Source organism: Seriola dumerili, unplaced genomic scaffold, assembly GCF_002260705.1.
Source record: "Seriola dumerili isolate Sdu_G_001 unplaced genomic scaffold, Sdu_1.0 BDQW01000120.1, whole genome shotgun sequence".
NCBI classification, from domain to species: domain Eukaryota; kingdom Metazoa; phylum Chordata; class Actinopteri; order Carangiformes; family Carangidae; genus Seriola; species Seriola dumerili.
In genome coordinates this window covers 569703-592635 of record NW_019174375.1, presented here as the reverse complement: position 1 = coordinate 592635, position 22933 = coordinate 569703, and the positions used below count along the sequence as shown (strand labels likewise).

Genomic DNA, 22933 nt, shown 5'->3' with positions numbered 1-22933 from the left:
ACATGCATTCCCTAATCCAGATATCCAGATACAGTTTGCATGTTCCAGGCAGATATGAGTTATAAACATCAGTGACAGTTCAGTTTTGTTTTCAGTTTATCTGCCTAGTCCAGCTGAAGCTATACAAATCCTGCAAATCCTGTAAAGCGACATTTTTTTTTTAATGCTGTGTGGGATGAGCCTGCAGTTACAGTGGTAAACGTTAGTTCCTACAGTAAGGAAACACCTAAGATTGATCATCTGCTTTAGTGTTTTTGTAGAGTTCATTTAAACTGTTATGGTGGTAGATTTGTCTCAATATTATTTGTGTGAACAAATTGACAATCAGTGTGTAAATGTGTAATCTGTATCCACAAATACAAAAAATGTATATATAAACTCACAAAAATATCTTGCCAATATAAAACGGATCTGCAAATACACAAAATCCAAAAACTTCAGCTGCGAGTAAAGGAACGTTCAAAATTATATATATATATATATATATATATATATGATATATTAAATATATCATTCATATTTTGTATAAAACGTATTGGGTTATTTTCAATAGTTTGTTCCTCCAGCCGGTGACCAGCAGGGGGCAGGCTTGCACTGAATAACGAGACGTTGCTTCAGTTCTCGCGATACTTCCCCGCCTCGTTTGTGTGGTTCTTTCCATGTTTTTTTTTTTTCCTTGACGTGATCGTGACATTGGGTTCCGGCCGGTGGGAACAGAACCGGCACAAAACGGAGGTTTTTCTCAGTTCAAGGTGTCACGGATCTCACCTGGATTATTAATGACATCGAAGTCGAGAGTCCACAGCAGAGGCACGAGGTGAGTTTAATCAGCTGCGGCTCAGAAAAAACGGCTCCGGGGACGCCGCTAATGTCGGAGCTAGTTTAGTTAGCTAGTTAGTTAGCCGCTAACTCTGACCGCTACAGAACCAGAACCCCCCCCAGCTTTAGGAAGCCGTGCTGTTTCATTTGACTTCATAGAGTCAAGATGTCACCGTGTTTAGTTGTTGTTAAGTTTTAATAACGTCCCTGTCGACTGCTAAAGTCCATGGTGTAGCATCGCTGAGCTAACCGAGCTAAACACACGGCGTGACCTCCAGCTGGTGACAAAACATTTCATGATAAACTAGATTTTCGGTCATCAAAACGGTTTTAATCTTCCTGTTCCGGTACTTGTTCAGTTTTTGTCTCAGGTTTAACACGATACACACATTCTCGTTACGTGGGAGTCCGAAACCAAACTCCCTCTAATAAAATCTTCACATTTGCATACCCTGCTCACCGGGGAGGTTTTGCTTGGTGTAACAGCAGTTTTTAATTATTTTATTAATAACTTGGATCCACTCTGTATTTCGGCACTCTGTAACAAGATGTCACCTTTACTGTCTGATTCCTCATCTCTGTCGCCTTCCACCACAACTCACAGCTGATAGGTGACCCCGAGTCAGAGACCTCGTAAGGGACATGCACTTTGGCTGTAAAAGTTTAATAAATAAAGTTGTTCCTGGTGGATAATGTGTATGCCGAATTTACTGGGGGAACCTTTCAGACTTAGGGAAAGTGTGCAGTTGTTCTTCCAGCGGTGCACCCTGTCGGAAAAACCTGACAAAAATAAACGTGTATAGTTTTTGTATGGAGTTTGGCGAGCTGAACTGAGACAGCTGCATGTCACGTTCACTCTGGGTTAATGTGCAGCAGAGTTATCAGCTATATACACCGGGCTCTGTCATATCTTAGCTAATCGCTAACATATGTAATATGGGTGTTAATGTTAGGCTTGAATATACTTGAAGAGTTGACGTTGTTATCCACCCCCCTCACCCGCCCCCAGCGGGGCCCTCCCACCGGTGAGAGTACGTGCGGGCCGACAGGCAGTGATGGCGGACAGGCGGAGCAGGGTTTCCTCATTCCTCTGAACTCTGACCACGACAGAAGAAAACCAAACAAAGACCGGTTATATATCAGTGTCCGCCGCATAAACCTGATCCGACACAAGCGTCTGTTTTCACGGTCTGTGCGAGGTGATTTTTACCAGCAACATGAGGTACGGTACTGGAGGATTTACCGACTTTATTCGCCGGGTTAGCTGCCGGGTTAGCTTCCACATGGCTCTGTTGTTGGAGTTATTGATTGTGTAAGATGCAGATAGGATTGAAATGAACCTGCTGCAGTGATGTTATTGGGAAACTGCGGTGAGACAGAAAATAATGTGATTTTCGTCCTTCAAACTGAAGTTTAAAATTAAATAAAGCTTATAATTATCTGAGCTAATGTTTACTTAGGTTATAGTAGAAACACTGAACTTAAAATACTCTGATACAAGTAAAAATCCGGTGTTATCAGCAAACTGTGCTGTGACAGTGTACAGTATGTTATCATGTGTTATTATCATTACGGATGCAGTACTGTGTAAGTAATACTGTACTGATGAAGCTGGTGGAGGTGATTTTAACTGCTATATTTACTGTTAAGTAGTTTAATCTATGACACTACTTCATGTTTATGAAATAATTACAGTTTTGGTAACTTCAGCTGTCAGATAAAGTACAAGTGTATAAAGTAGCAGAAAATAGAAGTACTAAAAGTAAAGTGTACTTGGGTACAGCACTGGAGTAAATGTACTCGGCTACTTTGTCACTGTTAATACTCAGTTAAAAAACTGCTGTTAACTTTGCAGTAGTGTGTGTAGATCTGCAGGCGAGTTGTTGTGGTTTGGAGGTGATGCTATTTAGTCATTTTTTCAGTTGATGACGTCACTGTTGATTCTGGGAATTTGCTTTGGGTGTTTTTACCTTTGCATGAAGAATAGAGAAAATAATCTGAAGATTTATCAGAATCAAAACTCGTCGTTAGTCACAGGTTTAATCTGTAAAAGTATTCTAAGCGATTTTTATTTTTCCAGGCGTCTGTGTCGTTGTTCTTGTGTTTTGGCTTTAACGAGGCGTCTGCAGGTTTTCATGTCTTTAAAACATTGAGCTCTGTTTCTTCAAGGAATTAAAAATTCTTAAATAACTTTTACAAAGGGCTCGAACATTTCAAGCTCACATGAATTGATAAATGACATTACTAGGAATAATTATGATACACAGCTGGAAAGTACGGACATAGATGTGATGTTTTTGCAAATAAAATAATGTACTTGATAAATAATTTTAGATGTTATTGTCCCTGCTGAGTTTCTGTTATTCACGGTGTGACAGTGGAAAAAGTTCATTAAGTTCGTTCTCTGCTTGACAAGCCTTCAGTCTAATCTTCTCACTGTTGTAAACACAGCGTGGAGGTCAAAGGTCAGCCTGTTGTTTTCCCTCAGAGAAAGTGAAGCTTGGTTCTTATCAGCGGCTCGTTTAGCTGCCGACCGACTCTGTTCCCAGCTGATACTGAAACACCACCGCACCCTCAGCCCCCCTCCCCACTGACCAACCACCGCCAAGACACATTATTCAATATGTTTGATCAGTTTCATATCAGTGTAGTTTCCATAGCAACAGATCGACAAATGTATGTTAATGACAACAGCTGGATGATGATAAATAAGAAGGAAATAAGATATATAAAAGTACTTCAAAACATCTGAAAATAATTGCTCCATACTCCCTAGACAGTACAACCACAGTGGAGTACTAGACGTAGTAGTAGTCTAGAAGTACCTCACTGCTTCTGTCTGGAAGTACTTAACTGTGTTGGAAGTACCCCATGGTATCTTAAAGTACTTCACTCTGTCAGGAAGTACTCTACAGTATCTGGGAGTACTTCACTTGTCAGGAAGTACTCTACAGTCTCTGGAAGTACTTCACTTGTCTGGAAGTACTTCATGGTATCTGGAAGTACTTCACTGTGTGTGGAAGTACTCCACGGTATCTGGAAGTACTTCACTGTGTGTCGAAGTACTCCATGTTATCTGGAAGTACTTCACTGTGTGTGGAAGTACTCCATGGTATCAGAAAGTACTTCATTGTGTCCAGAAGTACTCCACGGTATCAGAAAGTACTTCACTTGTCTGGAAGTACTCCATCGTATCTGGAAGTACTTCACTGTGTGTGGAAGTACTCCACGGTATCTGGAAGTATTTCACTTCAGGAAGTACTCCACGGTATCTGGAAGTACTTCACTGTCTGTGGAAATACTCCAAGGTATCTGGAAGTACTTCACTTCAGGAAGTACTCCACGGTATCTGGAAGTACTTCACTGTCTGTGGAAATACTCCAAGGTATCTGGAAGTACTTCACTTCAGGAAGTACTCCACGGTATCTGGAAGTACTTCACTGTCTGTGGAAATACTCCAAGGTATCTGGAAGTACTTCACTTCAGGAAGTACTCCACGGTATCTGGAAGTACTTCACTGTCTGTGGAAATACTCCAAGGTATCTGGAAGTACTTCACTTCAGGAAGTTCTCCACGGCATCTGGAAGTACTTCACTGTCTGTGGAAGTACTTCAAGGTGTCTGGAAGTACTTCACTTCAGGAAGTACTCCATGGTATCTGGAAGTACTTCACTGTTTGTGGAAATACTCCAAGGTGTCTGGAAGTACTTCACTTCAGGAAGTACTCCATGGTATCTGGAAGTACTTCACTGTCTGTGGAAGTACTCCACGCTATCTGGAAGTACTTCACTTCAGGAAGTACTCCACGGTATCTGGAAGTACTTAACTTGTCAGGAAGTATTCCATGGTATCTGGAAGTACTTCACTTTTCTGGAAGTACTCCATGGTACCTGGAAGTACTTCACTGTCTGTGGAAGTACTCTATGGTATCTGGAAGTACTTCACTTGTCTGGAAGTACTCCATGGTATCTGGAAGTACTTCACTTGTCTGGAAGTACTCTACGGTATCTGGAAGTACTTCACATGTCTGGAAGTACTCCACAGAATCAGAAAGTACTTCACTTGTGTGGAAGTACTCCATGGTATCAGAAAGTACTTCACTGTGTTGGAAGTACTCCATGGTATCAGAAAGTACTTCACCGTGTTGGAAGTACTCCATGGTACCTGGAAGTACTTCACTTGTGTGGAAGTACTCCATGATATCAGAAAGTACTTCACTGTGTTGGAGGTACACAGTATCTGGAAGTCCTTCACTGTGTCTTTACAGACACTTGGAGTACTTCCTCATCATGTCTGAAAACACATCACTGTCTTTGAAGTACTTTGTCACCAAGTACTCCACCACACCTGGAGGTACTCCACCATGTCTCTCTGGAAGTACCCCACCGTGTTTGTAAGTACTTTCCAGTGTCTGTGTAGTACTCCAGTGTGTTTCTATTGTGCTTCATCATGTCTGACAGTACATTGTGCAGTACTGAACCAGTGTCTCTGGACGTTGTCAGATGTTTCTGTATTAGTGAGGACCGTTGACCAACCGTGTCTGAAAATAGTTTAGTGGTTTAACTGGTTTAATCCCAGTGGATCCTGGTGACCACCCCGTCCTCCGACCAGTCACAGAGCACAAAGCAGCTGTGTTTACAAACATCATGAGTGTCAGCTGAGACTGATCTGTGGTCAGCTGGATCAGTCGCAGTGTGAGGACAGAAAAACCTGAACACAACAGGCGCCGAAGTTTCAGTCCCGCAGGATTCAGCCTGTGATCACGTGACCTCACAGTGACATCATCAGTTTTCAATCGCCCTAAAAACATCATGCGACGTCTGTTCTCAGGTCGTCAGTCCTGTTCTCCTGAACGCATTTCCTCGTGAATGCCTTAGGGGGAATTCCTTCAAATTTGGTACAAACATTCACCTTGAGTCAAGGGTGAACTGATTAAAATTTGGAGGTCAAAGATGAAGGTCGCTGTGACCTCACTAAACATGTTTTTTGGCCATAACTTAAGAATTAATTTGATAATTATGACACAATTTATGTTCAACAGGATAAAACAATGAAGTGACATTTTATATTCAAAAGGTCAAATGTCAACATCGCTGTGACATCACAATGTTCTCCAAAAACACTTTCCGGCCATCATTCGACACTGTAGCTCAGGGTGGAGATATTGTGACCATGTTTCCTGCCATTTAACTGGGTAGTAGAGGCATAATAAAAAAATAAATAGACTCTTAATGCAGAAAGTAACGTGAGAGCCAGTGACGGGACACAAATCAGGTGATGCTGTAAATAATGTTTATGTTGACGAAAAGAAAGTGAAGAGCAGAAGTGAAGGAGGAGGATAGAGTGCAGTGTTAGCCAAGAAAACAGAAGAGAAAGTAGAAACTTTCTCCTCGTGTTTCCCCCTTTTGTTTCACCATCAGTGTTGAAAACAGAAATTACAACATGAAGCATTCAGGCGAGAGAACTGAGACTGAGAGGAAGCTTTTAACTCTAAACTCCGGAGGGGATTTGGACACAGAGGTTGTTTTGTGTTGAGCTGAAGTTTTGGTAAAATCCCCTCAAACACCATATTTATTTACAGAAGCACTGAGTTTCTGCTTCATGCTGCTGTTCAGCTGTTTCACTGATCCGATCACAGGATCAATTTTACTAAATTAAAACAAACTTGCACTAAAACAGTAATTGGTAAATTTAGCAGAAAAATGTCACATGACCTTCAGGAGGAATCTGGTCTGTGAGTCTCCTGTAGGTCTGTGTCTCAGTTTGAGTCCAGATCCAGTTTGACCTCTTTTATTTTGACACTGTGTCCTCTCTGTTTCCTGTTTCCTGTCCAGGATGCCGTCGGTGGAGGCGGCAGCAGCAGCGAGCGGGCTGAAGCAGTGCCGGCAGGCCCAGGGTCAGCTGGAGGATGCCATCAATGGTGTGACGAAGGCCGAGCAGCAGCTGAGAGAAAACGCCCGAGAGGTGAGCACTTTAATCATCCTCATCATCCTCATCAATGTCTCACTGTCTGTAATCAAATGTGTAAACCTGCTGATCAGAGTTGGATGAAGCGTGCGGAGATGCTGTGTTTTAAACTCCAGCTGCTGCTGTCGTCACATGTCATTTTACTTGTTGGAGAAGAAAATGAAAATGGAAAAACCTGCAGTAAAAAGAGAAATTAATGAGAGTGAGCGGCCAATAGGAAACTGTCTCTGCCTCTGTACCTTCCTGTGCTGCTGAATCAGCTGCTGATAAGAGCCTGTAAACACAGGTGATGGTCTCAGGTTCAGGAGCTGAACCAGCTGACTCTCTGTTCACGTCACGTGTCGGTAAATCTGAACTGACTCTCATCAAGTTCAACTTTCATCATTTATCAGCGAATAAAGTTTTAAATAAAGCTTCAGTTCAGGTCTGTGATCAGCTGACATCCTCCAGCTTTCATGACTCACCATTACCGTTAATGAAGCTAATTAATGCTGACAACCTGTAGCTAATCTGCTAGCTCATTGAAACCGGGCCGCAGCGTTAGAACTGGGTGACGTCAATATCTGAAGCTTCTGCTGGTTCTGGTTCAGTCTGATCCTCCATCAGTCAGACATTCATCAGCCTCCCCTCATCACTGCTGACTCACGCTGTGTGTGTGTGTGTGTGTGTGTGTGTGTGTGTGTGTGTGTGTGTGTGTGTGTTTGTGTGTGTGGTCACAGAAACACCTACATAAGCCCTCACATTGTTCTGTCCTCCACCTGCGGTTGCCATGGTAATCCAGGCTCCATTACCCATTGACAGGTCGGATCATGGTGTGTGTGTGTGTGTGTAAAGAAACGTGACCGGAGGTGGAGCTGGTAGAGTCAGCACATAAAAGACTGTGTAGAGAGAGAGACAGCAGGGTGTGGTGGAGTCAGTATATAAAAGAGTGGAGGAGAGAGACCAGCTCATATCACTGATGGACTGAGAACTGCTTCAGTTACTGGACTCTGGACTCTGCTTTGAACTGGTTCGGTGCGGTGTTGTGGACTCTGCTGTGATCTGGTTCAGGGCGGTGTTGTGGACTCTGCTGTGATCTGGTTCAGGGCGGTGTTGTGGACTCTGCTGTGATCTGGTTCAGGGCGGTGTTGTGGACTCTGCTGTGATCTGGTTCAGTGCGGTGTTGTTGAGCTCACAGGTAAATGAAACCTCACACTGTCATTTTTAAAAACAAAGACCTTGTTGTCTGTGATGTCGCGGTGTGAGCTGATTGGTCAGCACTGTGTCATGTGGCTGCAGCTGCAGCTAACACTTGTTTTCTTCACTGATTAATCTGCTGAGTGCGTGATAGAAGAACACAGAGGTTAGCAGTTAAGAGACTTTGGTCAGCAACTGAAGAGCTACGATCAGCAGTGAAGTTCCTCTAATGATCCCGTGTCTGTTTTTGTTCCTGTTTTTGTTCTTTATTATTTTCTCAAGTCATTGTTTTCTTATAGAACTTTTCTAGGAATTCCTCAGCTCAGCCTTATTATTACCTGTCTCACCTGTGTCTCTCACCTGTGTGTCTCAGGTGCGTTCGGAGCTGCAGAGCTGTGTGAGTCGTCAGCAGGAGGCGTTGCGCTGCAGAGAGGTTTGGCTGCTGGGTCAGATCGAGCTGCTGGAACAACTCAAGGCTGAAACTCTGCAGCAGCAGCTGCACCAACTGCACTGGGTAATTGAACAATCATAATCATTACAATAATATTAATTATCACACATTTTATTTGAATGTCTTCAAGATATCCAAAGAAACTTAACACGACAAGTTTAGGCAAAGATCCCAGAGAAAACTGGCTTTAGCTCATCAGAACAAGAGCCAGCACAAGAACGTGAAACATTTAGAACATGTGGTAACAGGAGCACAAAGAGTGGAGCAAGAACATGGTCTAAATAAAACACTGTAAAACTGGAGAAATCATGACTGAAATACGTCTTTGATCCTCAGTGATACGGACACATTTCAGTCTGTCAGAAGAAGTCCTGAGTTCTGGTTCCTGTTCATGTCTCTGGTCCTGACTCTCTGCTCTGTTTCAGCTCCGGGGTCAGTTTGACATCATCGCTCATCAGCTGCAGAACTCCAACAGCAGTAACGACCTGAACAACCAGCTGACCAGCTGCATGGAGAAGTAAATATACACACACACACACACACACACACACACACGCACACACACACCTCCCTCAGACAGCAACACCAAACACCGAGGATGAGGGAGGATTCACTGAATGACTGTTTCTCTGTTCTTAATAACAGTCCTCACACACTCATCTGTAAATGTTCATCTTGTTGTTTTCATCAGTCTGGAGTTAAAGTCTGTCGTCTGCAGAGACTCTGTTCAGACACGTCCAGACGCCAAAACAAGAGTTGTAACCTGTGTGGGTGAAAGCTGCAGGATACAGACCTAGACCTGGTTATCATAGAACATAATGTTATATATATTATATTAATAATAACACCAAATATTCATTATTTACAAAATCAGCTCAAAATAGCTGCAGATTCCACTTTCTGATGATGTCATTATCATTATCTCTGACGTCCCTTCAGAATAAAGCTCCAGAAATCTAATTAGACACCAGAGAACAGAAGCTGTTTCCTTTCCACAGTAATTCAGTGATGGTTGTCTGAACATCCATGATGCATTGCAAACAGGAAGTGATCCCAGCTGATTCGGCTGCTCTTAAAGGGACAGTTTGACTGAGTGTGCACAGATACAGACTAAACATGAGACTGTTCAGTGCAGGTGAGAAAACCAGGTGTTTCTATCTTGATGCAATGGAGGGGTAGGGCTAGTGTAGAGGATGATGATGATGAAGGTGTGTGTGTGTGTGTGTGTAACTGATGGATGTGTTTGTTTTCTCTTCCTGTGTGTGCAGGTTGTCTTCACTGAGTCTGACACCAGAGGAAACACCTGAGATGAGTTTCCAAGCCGACACTCGCTCTCTGAGACAGGCCATCACCTCGTTCGGCAGTATCACTGCACAGGTGAGACACACACACACACACACACACACAGAGATGTTCTGTCAGAGTGATCCTGACTAAGTATTTTCTCTACTTCCTGTTTGCAGCTTGTTGAGGGTATGTCCTCTCAGAGCTCCGCCCACCAGAGAGGTCAGGTGCAGACTTGTCCAATCGCAGCCAAGAAACAGGTAACTCCACCCTGCAGGTAGATGAAGTAAAGGTGTGGCTGTGTGTGATCTGGATCAGTCTGATCTGATGTTGTGGATCTGTGTCTCTGCAGAAGACCGAGGTCGCAGCTCTGGGCGACTGGCTGCTGGGAACCCGTCCAACCAGCAGCGCTCCTATTAGTTACCAGTCCAGCAAGAACCCTCAGGATTGGTTGATGTCACACAAGGAGAGCAAGGTGAGAGAGACGTCGTCAGAAGGTTTGAACCCATGAAATAAAGAGTTACTAATAATCAGTTTGAGGCAGAGAATGGTAATTGATTGCTTAATTACTTCCTGTGCGTCTATGCAGAATTCCTGTCCCGTCCTGGCCTCGGTGGACTTCCTGCAGGCCTGGGGTCAGCTCAGGGACCTGGAGGCGTGGCTGCTCCGGGACCAGGCCCCCGTCAGCAGGGAGAGGACCAGCAGCAGCTGCAGCTCCTCCTCCTCCTTCTCCATCGAGAAGATCGACGAATCAGAGTTTACCGTCACTCCCGAGGAGGAGGAGGAGGAAGGGGGGGAGGAGCTGAACGACTGGCTCATCACCCCACCCACTGTTGCCATGGAGGCCATTTCAGATGCCGAGCGGTGGCGGCAGGTGTTGAAGCCCTTCGAGGACGGCTGGGCGTGCACTGATTGGCTGGCGGGGTCGAGCCCCCCGGCCGGCGACTGCTCCTCCTGCTGTCAGACCACCAAAGCCTTGGAGATTGAGAACCTGGGCCAGCTCAAGTGCCTGAAGACCCCGCCTGCCACCAGCCCCGCCTCAAGCCCCACCACCCCGGCGCCCCCTGCAATCGCCCCGGTGACGGCCCTGGAGGCATGGCTGCAGCAGGCAGTTCCGGTGCAGCAGACCTGCAGGGCCAACGAGCTTTGCTCCGCCTACTCGGAGTGCGTCTGCGAGGAGAACTGTGGGAAAGAAGCTCTGAACGTCTGGCTGCTGCAGCAGGACGGACGAGACAAGAACGGAGTCCCTGTGGTCAAGAACGCCCCCGCAACTGAAAAAAACACCCCCACACCCTTGAAAACAGCCCCACCCACCCTGCACCACAGAGAGCAGGAGCAGAAGGTAACAACGGTATTAATGTTAATTGAGAACATATGAGAAAAATAAGCAATGTTAATTCTGTTCTTCATTTGTTTGTTTTTTTTCTCACTGATAAGAGAACCGTTACAACACGCGATCGATAAGTAGTATTGATAGAGTATCGTTAAAGTCTTACCGATACCCATCCCACATGTGACACACTGGTGTAGAAAACAACCTCAACATCAGAAAGCTCTTCCTGCCTGTAAAGTTCGATTGATGACATTAATGTTTCTGTAAAACCTCAGGAACAGGTGTCCCAGCAGCTGATTCAGAGTCATGTGACTGTGTTGTCATGGCAGCTGAGGGGGCGGGACTAGAGGACACGGGGATCCCCAGGTTCAGACTGAACAGATCCACATGACTGTCGAGTGACTGTGGACTCTTCTCTCCTCAGGTTCAAGCTATCCTGGAGGCCTGGCTCCACCCCACCAACACCTCCTCCTCCTCCTCCTCCTCCTGCAGGACTCCTCTGAAGGCTCTCACCTCCTCTCTCTCCGGCTGGGTGGCTCCTGAGACGGAGAAGGCCAGCAGGGAGGACCACAGCTCTGACTTCAAGCCCTCCTCCTCCCTGTTCCAGTGCCCTCTGGATCCAGAGCTCTGGGTCCTCCCAGGAAAGACTCAGACTCCTGCTCCGGGGTCAGGAGGTCAGCCCCGCCCTGCAGAAGAGGAAGACAAGTGGCTGCTGAAGAAGAGGAGTCAGGCTCAGGTAACAGGACCAGACTAGTTGTCATGGCAACAGAAAAATTCACTGAGGGATTTGGATTTGGATCTGTTGGGTCTGAGCTTCAGGCTCCACAGTTCAGACTGTTCTGACTGTTCTTTGTTCTCAGGAGCGTCTGGCGTTACCTACAGTCTGTGACCTGTTCTCCTGTATGAAGGTGGGCGGGGACAAAGAAAAATGGCTGCACAAAGCTCCTGTACAGGTGAGTTAAAAATACAGAGCGGTGTATCAGACACACATGATCCCACCTGCACACACCTGTACAGGCACAGCTCTCAGTATAATGCAGTCTGGTCATAGTGCACAGGTGTCTGAGCAGCTGAAACTCGACAGGTGAGAACAGGTTTTTCTCATCCTTCGTGTCTCTGCTTTCCCTCCAGATGTGATGGCGACGACGACGATGTTTCTTCTTCTCACTTTATCGCTGATCAGCGCACACGACAATAACAATCTAACCATCGCCTTCTTCCTGTGACATCACAACGCCGAGCCGCTGCTCTCCTCCGATCAGGATTAGGATCAGACTGATCAGGACACTAAGATACAAACTGTGGAGATTAAATAACCTCACCTCTGTCGGAGCTTTCAACCACGTCTCACAGTCTTCATCTGGAAGGAAAACAGAACTGATGTGGTTGAAAGCTCAGGAAAAGCTTTTAGAATAAGAATTTGAGTAACGGACTGAGCCTCGTTCACTTCATCCAGAAAATCATGAGCTGATTAATCGTTATTGAAAATAATTATCTGCTGTCCTGCTTAAAGCCCTTTAACTGATTATTATCATTGACTGAAGTGATTAGTCATAAATCAGTTATTAGTTAGTTAATCAAGTCACAAACATCTATGTGACAGCTGAGGTTTGTTTTGAATTTGTCATCAGCTGATCCTGACAGGAGGAGAGGGGCGGGGTTAATGCTAGAATGGGCGGGGTTACTCAGGGGTGGGTGGGATTAAAGCTAAATATACATATATATATATAGTAGCCTTTATTTTAATGGATCTTATTTTAACAGCTGTTTTTAAGAGACTTTTATTCCTTTTCTTTTGTTCTCCTGTGAACCTGCTGGAACCTCAGAGTTCCACTTCCTGTCTGCTCAGACTGCCGGCCGAGCTTCAGTTTAAATGTGATTTTAGTCTCCACGACGATGCCTGGTCTCTCGATGTGACGCAGCGTCGTTAACAGCCTGAATCAGAAAATCTACAGGATCAAAGAGAAAGAACTTCATTTCCCAGAATGCCTTGTGTGGAGGCAGCCTGCAGTCTGAGCAGACGGGTGTCATGACTCTGTCGTCAGCAGTGATTGGTGCTTTTTATTGAAGCTCTGCTGTGGTCTTTTGGGGGGGGGGGGGGCTTCTGTGATGTCATCAGTTCTCTGCTGTGGTCTGTGATTCTCTACAGTAATAAAACATAATGACATCATGGCAGTGTTTGTGACATCACTCTGATCTTTCACTGCAGTAAAGTAGAAATACTCTGCGTCCATTCGTGTGTTCATCATTTTAGGAGGAGCTCATCATTATTTATTGATTATATTGACTACCATTGATCAGAATCTGTAACGTAAGAGCAGCTGGAAACTGCTCTTTTTACTCTTTAATGACACAGGAAGAAACAGGTTGTTGACTCCACCCCCTCTACCTGCCGCAGTGTTGACAGCAACACTTTGACAGGTCTGAAAATTCCAGTTTATTTCAGAAAACCTCTTTGGAAGTTTCCTGGAAAGAATCATATAATTTGGTAAATTACAGCGGGATCAATGCTAAGCTAACACAACGCTAATCCTGAACCCTGAACTCTCCCTGAGATCAGCTGATCAGAGTCGGTTCAGTCTGACTGAGGTTCGTGCTTTGAATGAAAAGAAAAGACAGTCGTCGTCAGTGGAGCTCCTGGGTAACGAGTCACCACGGCAACGGGTAAATAATGAGAAGAGCCCTCGTCTCACTCCACTAGACCACAGCACTTAGCAATTTGATCTCGAAATGTTTAAATGTTTATTCAGCTGTGACCTGACGGGACAGAGTTGTGCTGCAGCAGATGAAGAAACAGATCAAACATAGAAGACATTTGATTATTGATTAAATTATTGTAACCTCACAGTCTGAACCAGGAATAAAGAGTTTGGTGTTTTCCAGTTGAAAAAGCCTCCCGGTTAACGGACGTTTTTCTTCTTAATGACCATATTTCAACATTATTTAGTAGAACAGTAGAAATTAATATTATATTGATGATAATGATAATAAATTCAGTGTCAAAATTTTATTTTTAAACTACATTTAGTCCAGAGGGTGGAGTCGTGTGAAGGTCGATAATAAACTTAATGCAAGTAATTGGCTTAAGATAACTTTGTCTCTTGAGTGTTAAACTGTGGCAAAGACATTAGACTGTAAATCAGCTGCTTCCTGTCAGGTGAGCCCTTACCTGAACACAGTCATCGTACAGCTGGTTCTCGTCAGCTGATGTTTACTGGAATCAAACAGGAATTAGATTCTGGTTTCTGGTGAAGGAAATAAACAAGTTTCCATTAAACTGAAGGGGAATTTATTCTGAAGTTTCCAGACCAGAGGAGGAGCAGGAAGTTCATTGTCTCTGAAGTCAGGCGTCCATTGTAACATGACAGTAACAAAAACCAGCTGCAGATTTTCTTTTGTTTCTGTTTCTGTGAAATTTTCCAGGTGAGCCACACCTGTAACCTGCTGCTACCTGAGGCTGAGGAGAGTCTCACTAACAACAGATCCACTGTGACGCACAGACACTTAATATTGGAGCGTAAATGTGTTTAAGTCAACCAGAAGTCAAGCTCTGAGAAAAACCTGCAGCTCGGTAAAACCTGGATCATGTTAGAATGATACAGAGACATGAACCATATCATGGATAAACCAGGACCAGGACCAGAGACGCTAGTCTTCATATATGTTGTTGATGACGGGACAGATCAGAACTCTTCACATTATTATAAAATATGATCATCCTTCCTTCAGTCCCGGTTCCAGACACAAACCAGTTTAACCACAAGTGAAACCACTAATGCCAGTAACACTGACACCTTCACATTCTTACTGACTGTTTCAGTTTCTTCTTTTCTGCTTCATTTGTTTTTACTTTCAGATACATTGAATTAATTAACAAGTTAAAATGGACTGAACACACACACACACACACACACACACACACACACTGATAACACGCTGATAAACTTCCTGTTTACTGCAGCTGACGAGGTCACACCCACCACCAGGAGGACACTGATAGACAGAGTTATGACATCACTGTGACCTCGCTCACCACACCCCCAGCCCCAGAGACCATTTACCACAGTAACTGAGAACATTTACTTTACACTAACCATCAAACAGCTGCAGCTACTTTTCACATTAAGAGTCTATACACAAAGTGAGTCTGTTTAGATGTGAAGGGGTCCACCATGATCAGGACCAGGACCCTGAGGGGTCAGGGGACCTGTATGAAGGTCCTGATCTGGATCAGCAAGTTCATATAGATCATCTGCAACCGAATTCAATTAATGTTTATTTTGAAGTGTTTCTTCATATTTCAGTTGCACAGAAACCACCTCAAAGACACAAAACCACAGGGAAGAGACTCAAAACCACCACAAAGACACAAACCACCACAGACAGACAGGAAATGACCAAAGGAAATGAAAGTGGAGCTGCTCATCTTCCATGTTTTTATCATCACAGTAATGAAAGATAAACAACTGAGGTTCAACTGAGTTCTGAAGAAAACACAGACCTGGGATCAGGGTCCAGTTTGTCTTCCTGTTAAAACAACCTGTTGTTTTGACCTGATGAGACTGTGACTGACTGTTTACCTATAGCTGTCAATCAAACAGGTCTGGGTAAGTCTGAAGGTCAAAGATCTTCAACACAGAGCAATGATCCACACGTGGCCAACAGCCAGTTACTGAGAATCATTAACTGACCTCAGGACAGTTTACACCGAGATCATACACACTGAGCTGAAGGTGAAAGAACTGAACTCTGTCCACATATCAGTTTATTATCCACAGGAGTCACAATGGTGTTTCTATAACAACCAAGTCTCCATCGAGTCTGAAGTCTCAGGTTTGTCCTCATCAACGAAGACAAGTCACAATTAAAGTCTTGAGTCAGTCGAGGTGAGTCATGGTCAAGTCTCAATTCTCAAGTCCAAGTCTCAGGTTAGTCAAGGTCTCAGGTTAGTTTAGTTCACTTCAATAAAGACAGGTTACAAGTAAAGTCTTGAGTCAGTCAAAGTCGAGTCTCAAGTCAAATCTCTAGTTGGTCGAGAGTTCAAGTCTCAGGTTAGTTTAGTCAAGTCCCCGTCAATAAAGACAAGTTACAAGTAAAGTCATAAGTCAGTCAAGGTCATGTCTCAAGTGTCAAGTGTCAAGTCAAGTCTCTGTTTGGTCAAGAGTCCAAGTCTCTGGTTAGTTAAGTCCATGTCAATAAAGACAAGTCATAAGTTAAGTTTTAAGTCAGTCAAGACGAGTCCAGATCAGGTCTCAAGACTCAAGTCAAATCTCTGTTTGGTCGAGAGTCCAAGTCTTAATCTAGTCAGATGAGAAATTTAAATTTAGTCCTGGGTCCAGATGACTACAAGTCTCAGTTTTTGCTAAGACGGGTCAAGGGTCAAGTCAATGAAGACACGTCTCTCGTCAGCCGAGACCAGTTACAAGTCAAGTCTCAGGTCCGCAGCTCTGCTCAGGTCTCAGGTACTCTGAAGATCGATTGATGAGCTGATCAATATTTTATTAATCAGAAACAGCTTCATCCTCTGCTGTCAGATTCTCTGTTTCTCTGTTTATTGTCACAGTACCTGAAGACATCACCTGTTCACCTGTTCACCTGCTGAGTACATTTGATCACCCCAGTCAGTTTTATGGAAATATTCCTTCAGGTGAAGTTCAGCTCAGCTCTATTGTGACCTTTGACCTCCAACCGGCCCACACTCAGGTGAGTTAACACAGCTGTGTTTGTGCGTGTCCTTCAGTGTCATCGGGACAACACAGCGCTGAGGATCAGTGGACACAGCTGTGTTTGAACAGAGAGGAGGAGACCTGACACGTGGACTTTTATTTTGGATTTGAACTCTTGTTTCTATCCTGTTTTTTATTTCCAGTCTGAGTTTATTGATGTTTAAAGTTTTATGGATTTGTTTCTTATATCATTTTGAACCTTTGATCAGCTGTTTGTTTCATGTTTATGACCAGAACTAGGTCAAAAATTACATTTGTTTTTTATTTATGTATTTTTTTTATTCATTTGATTATTTTTATGTTCTCATTTTCACCTGTAACACCAGTGTGTGTGTGTGTGTGTGTGTGTGTGTGTGTGTGTGTGTGTGTGTGTGTGTGTGTGTGTGTGTGTGAGTGTTGGGTTTTTAATCTGAGCAGCTCAGTTCTTCCAGTCAAACAAACTGAGACTTTGCTAAGTTTCATTCAGACTGCATTTCCCAGCATTCATTGCAAGCTGTCGTCACTGTGGAAACAAACAGTTGTGAAGACAGAGCTCCACCTGCTGCTCACTCAGACTCACTACAACTGATCAGCTCTGACTGACACCCAACTGTGTTCAGGTGTTACTGATACCTGGACCTGGACCTGGACCTGGACCTGGACCTGGACCTGGACCTGGACCTGGACCTGGACCTGGCTGACCACACACATTCACACTACTGAGTATGTTTACATTCACACTGGTGTCCTGCTTATTATCTGGATCTGGTTTCTGGAGTACTTCAGACAAAACCAGGATACTGTGAACACCTGAGTCACTTAAAGCAAAGTGCTGATGGATTGATTATTGATGGATTTATGATTGATAGATTTAATTTAAATTTTGCCTTTAATTTCCTCTGCTTTAATTTTCTTGTTCTCTCTTTACTGCATCTTTTCTTTTATGACACTAATTGTTGGTGACTCAGCTACTCTGTTCGCGGCACATGTGAGTTCTGCACATCTCATTGGCCAAGTGTTTCGACTGTACCATTTTCAAAATAACTGGGGGGGGGGGGGGCATGACAAGTTCAAATGTGTGTTCAACACATATACAACACATTTATATGTAAATGCATATAAATTGTATTGTTAATGAAATAACTTAGTAAGTTTTTGTACTTGATCCCATTTTAGTATTAACCATAGATCTTTGCATGGGCCACCCCTGGGCCTTGTACCCTTTGACCCCCCCTCCCTGACAGCGTGTTCATCAGTTTAATGTTGCAGCTGATGAAGATGGAGCTGATTTAAATGACTAAATAAATGAGTATCACCTTATTTTAACCTTTAATACATCATAATTTGTTGATGTATTATATTTTGATTTATTGATCTGAATCTGCACAGTGACTAAAGTTAGAGAAATGTGGTGAAGTATGATATAAAGTAGCATAAAATGGAAATACTCTAGTTAAGTACAAGTAGCTCATTATTATAGTGTCACACTTTCTGATCTCAGGGTCGAGAACAATCTTCCATGTTCAAACGGACAATTTTCCTCAGCCATAAGTGACGCAGCGGAGGGCGGGAACGTCCAGTAGTGCAGTAACTCAAGTATAGAAAGTTGACATTTTAGTTGACACAGTAAATGTCTTCATAACTCTGAACTGATTATTAGGCCCACAGAAGAACATTTACTCTAATGATATTACATTTCTTTAAAGAATATCATCATAGGATAAACAACATGGACATGTACTGTAATATAATCAGACAGTATTTTATTTGATCCACTGCGGATCACTGTGTTCACATTCCCTCCTCTTTTCTTCTTCTTTCACTCTCTCAGCTCCACTCATCCGTCCCTGGAAATGTCCTGCTGACTGCTACTGCTGCTCTGCTCATAGTCATCCAGTCAAGTCCAGTGTAATCTTACAACACGTGTGAAAAATTACATTGCTATCATGGAATTACATTTTCATTTTCGAGTTTACATGATTATCTTAATAGTCCCCAATAGGCTTCTATAATGACTTTAATATTTATAATTTTATTTTTCCAGATGCTTTGAGGATGAAACACAAAATCATAATCATGGATTGTGCATTTAAAGGAGAATCCACCCCTTTTTAAGAATTCACTTTGTTAAGCCTGTGCCCCAGAACAAACTGGTGAGTATTTGTAAGAAACCAAAGGGAGAACCTTAAAATGCGCAATGTCATCCCAGTTTGCTCTAGAACAATGAATGGGGCTCTGATGCTGCGAGGCCATAAAATATTTGTGTAATTTCTTACATTAAAATTAGTGTTTCACGTTTTAAACTTCTGGATGAGAGCTGTAAGGACACAGCTTCTGTATATTATGGGGTTAGTGAGGGAACTTAGTGGCCTAAAGTCATTTCAGCTTTATAACTTCAGTAGCCTGACTCAATTAAAAAGAGTTATGCAATTCCTGCATTCCACATTTTCATTTGTCACTTCTGACATTTAATCAATATTTTACTGGAAATCACATGTGTTGATTCTTCACAAAGTCAGAGCCCCTCGTGTTAATCTATGGATTCTCTGTGATTTCTATCTTTAGGACAGATAACTCAGATTTAACTGTCCTTCAGCACTGGAGTAACACATGCGACATTTAAGCCTTTTATTTAGTCAAAATGACTTTCTAATTAATGAACTGTACGTTTATGAAAGTTGTGATCATTATTTATTAGTAACTTGAACTTTGTGCACAGCTGCTGGTGGACTTACAGCTACAGTTTATTGATTGTTGCTGCTGCTTGTGGACTTCATGCTGGTTTACTCCGTGACCATGAGAATGTGAGTACTTGTGTTGTGTAAATGTATCTTAATAAAACAGCATTTTATATAATCTGATTCCATCCTGCATCTAAGTGAAGGGCTGGCGTGAGGAAAATAGCAGGAAATTAATAAACAGCGTTCAGGCTCACCGCCAGAACAGTAATGGCCGTCCAGCACGGGTGGCGTGCTTCAGGCCAGGTTGTGGGTTGTTGGACTCTGAAAACCAGATGGATATCACATCAGCTGGATCTCTGGGCCCAGACCCGGCCGAGTCTTTGCCAGAAATCATGAAAATACCAATTATGCTGTGAACAGCAAATGGACTGAATTTTTATAATAAACTCAATGGTAAAAAAATCATTCAAAAATGTTTATAATAAATGAAATTAAAAGCATTAGTAAATATCTTCCTAATATTTACAACTTTCAAACATTTTTATTTGTTTAATTTGTTTGGAGATCGGTTCTATATTTGCAAGATATTTTTTGTGAGTTTACAAATGTATGTTTTGTATTTGTGGAAGGTGTTTTATATTTACAGATCACACATTTACTCACATAAATAATACTGAGACAAAATCTACGTCCATACCCATCCCTCTTTCTCTTCACCTGCACTCGTTTTCACATCTCATTTTCCCTTCTCTCCTTCATTCTTGTCCTTCCTTCCTTTCTCACTCCTCCCTTTCTACTCTCTTCTTCACTCTTCACATCCAGACTTCCTGTTCCGTGTTCTTACCACCAGTTCTCCACCACATATTTTTCTCCTCTCTTCTTCTCCTTACTTCAGCTTTCCACACCTTTCTATTCCTGCTTCCTCTCCTGGTCCACAGGTTGTCCTGTCCTGTCCCTTCGCTCTCTTACTCATTTTCCCTCATGACTCACCCAGCTCGCCAAAAATAAATAATAAAATAAATGGCTATTTCCCCAGTACAGTTCTAATAGAGCTGCATTAAAATAACTATGTAAATATAAATAATGTTATTTTAAACGCTTTTGGGAAAACATCCGGGGCTGGAGCCCCACAAACCGCCCCCCTGGCTCCGCCTATGAGACAAGGGTGTTTATTCCAGTTATTCTTAAATGAGAAGACACAATATAATCTGAGAGGCAGAAATGCAGAAATAAAAACCCTGATGTGAAAGGTTCAACTTTAAAAAGAAATTAACCCGGAAAAATGAACTTTTCTAAGTTTGAAATCGTCCGGTTTCGGTTCTGAAACTTCACGACACCTCGCGACATTTGCAGGCAGAGTTTGCGGCCGTCCAATCAGATTGGATGCACCGAGCAGGCTGCGCAGGAGCACAGCCAATCACAGATCAGAGAGGATCCGCGCGGTCTGCCGCCCGCCGCCTCTCTCCCGCAGCGACTGATCCACTCTGCCCAGCGACCTGCCGCTCCGTGCCGCAGCAGCGGTTGCTAGTCGACAGGCTGCCGCTGCTCTCCGGTTGGGATGTGACAGAGGTGCGGTAGACTATCCAGACCCAGACCTCATCCAGGACGAACCGGGAGAAGGGGGACCGTTCCGGGTTGAATCGTAAGTGCTTATGTTGGACATTATCTCGGTGGTTTAAGCGGTGAAAGGCTGAAACGCAGCGCGTGTCTGGTAAAGCGGCGGTGTGTATGTGTGTGTGTGTGTGTGTGTGTGTGTGTGTGTGTGTGTGTGTGTGTGTGTGTGTGTGTGTGTGGGGCGCGCGCGCGCGGAGGTACATGATTATCCTGTGGAGAAATATTGGGACAAACCCGGTTAACGCTCCGTTCACAAAATGTCGATTTAAGAGAAAAACGGTGACGCTGCAGCGGACAACACACCAGAGGCCCGAGGGTTTACCGCCCTCCTCCTCTACATCTTCCTCCGCTTCATCCTCCTCCTCTCCTCCTTCTTTCCTCCTCCTTTTCATCCTCTCCTCCTCTTCTCCTCCTCCTCTTCACCCTCTTCATCCTCATCTCCTCCTCTTCATCCTCTCGTCTCCTCCTCCTCCTCCTCCTCCTCCTCCTCCTCCTGTATTGAAGCCTACTTCCATCACCTACAAATATTCATATTTAATGTGATAAAGACAAATCTACTGAGACAATAAATTATAATCTGACCCACAGAGTCCATATGATTAGATGAAGATGATGAAGATGATGAAGATGCCGGCTATGCAGACATGTCCAGCTGTAAAGTGTCTGATCTGTAATATTTTAATAACACTGTCACTAAAAATGAGATTAAAGATATAAACAGATACAGAATTGATCCACAGGGCTGATAGATATCGATCAATATCAGCTGTGTGTATGTCAGCTGATAAACGATGAGTTAAACTGATGTAACATGTTGTGTTACAGATAAGGAAAATGAATAGATTTGATTGTCTTCAAATATATATATTCAATTCTCAAATTTACCTCCCAAATCCTGTGTCAGTCAGTAAAACAGTAAAACAGTCAAACATATTATTGCCATAAATGGAGATCATTTCACTTCCTGTTTCCTCCAACTGTACCTAAAATGACAGAAACTCATCTTTGGGAAAAATGAATTTGACGTGTACTTTGAATTTTTAGTTTGGCCCATGTCCCATCCGCTTGAATGGAGGGGGCGGGGTTTATTTTATGACCTATACTGCAGCCAGCCACCAGGGGTGATGTCCATCTTTATATACAGTTATTGTAAGACTACATATATATGTATATATATATATATATATACATATACATATATATATATATATATATATATATATATATAAGACTGACAGTTACAGACTGTTACAGAGAGACAGTTATAGACAGTTATAGAGAGACAGTTACAGAGAGACAGACAGTAACAGACGGTTACAGAGAGACAGATAGAGAGACAGTTACAGACAATTATAGAGAGACAGATAGTTACAGAGAGAGTGACAGTTACAGAGAGACAGTTATTGAGAGACAGACAGTAACCGATGGTTACAGACAGTAACAGACAGTAACCGACGGTTATAGAGAGACAGACAGTTACAGAAGGTTATAGAGAGACAGACAGTAACAGATGGTTACAGAGAGACAGTTATAGAGAAACAGACAGTAACCGACGGTTACAGAGAGACAGACAGTTCCAGACGGTTACAGAGAGACAGTTATAGAGAGACAGACAGTAACTGACGGTTGCAGAGAGAGTGACAGTAACAGACAGTAACCGACGGCTACAGAGAGAGGGACAGTTACAGACGGTGATAGAGAGACAGACAGTTACAGACGGTGATAGAGAGACAGACAGTAACCAACGGTTACAGAGAGACAGACAGTTACAGAGAGACAGTTATAGAGAGACAGACAGTAACCGACAGTTATAGAGAGACAGACAGTTACAGACGGTTATAGAGAGATAGACAGTTACAGACGGTTACAGAGAGACACTTATAGAGAGACAGACAGTTACAGAC

The 22933-nt window shown here is 43.3% G+C and overlaps 1 protein-coding gene across 1 annotated transcript; it reads left to right on the top strand.

The window, feature by feature from the left end:
- Window positions 1-1820: 1820 nt before the first annotated feature.
- Window positions 1821-20993, top strand: ncoa4 (nuclear receptor coactivator 4). The gene is made up of 14 exons (XM_022748177.1): window positions 1821-2041; window positions 6653-6782; window positions 8335-8475; window positions 8838-8929; window positions 9681-9789; window positions 9876-9956; window positions 10049-10171; window positions 10286-11038; window positions 11454-11765; window positions 11890-11982; window positions 14453-14546; window positions 16369-16491; window positions 16593-16732; window positions 20769-20993. The coding sequence occupies exons 1-14, from the start codon at window positions 2037-2039 to the stop codon at window positions 20991-20993; spliced, it is 2421 nt and encodes an 806-aa protein (XP_022603898.1). The 5' UTR covers window positions 1821-2036.
- The last annotated feature ends 1940 nt before the right edge of the window (window positions 20994-22933 follow it).

Excerpts from the sequence above, each read along its gene's own strand:
- ncoa4 (XM_022748177.1), top strand. Across the intron at positions 11,766-11,889 it reads AGAAGAGGAGTCAGGCTCAG|GAGCGTCTGGCGTTACCTAC; the intron begins GTAACAGGACCA and ends CTTTGTTCTCAG. Across the intron at positions 16,492-16,592 it reads CAGCTCTGCTCAGGTCTCAG|TACCTGAAGACATCACCTGT; the intron begins GTACTCTGAAGA and ends TTATTGTCACAG.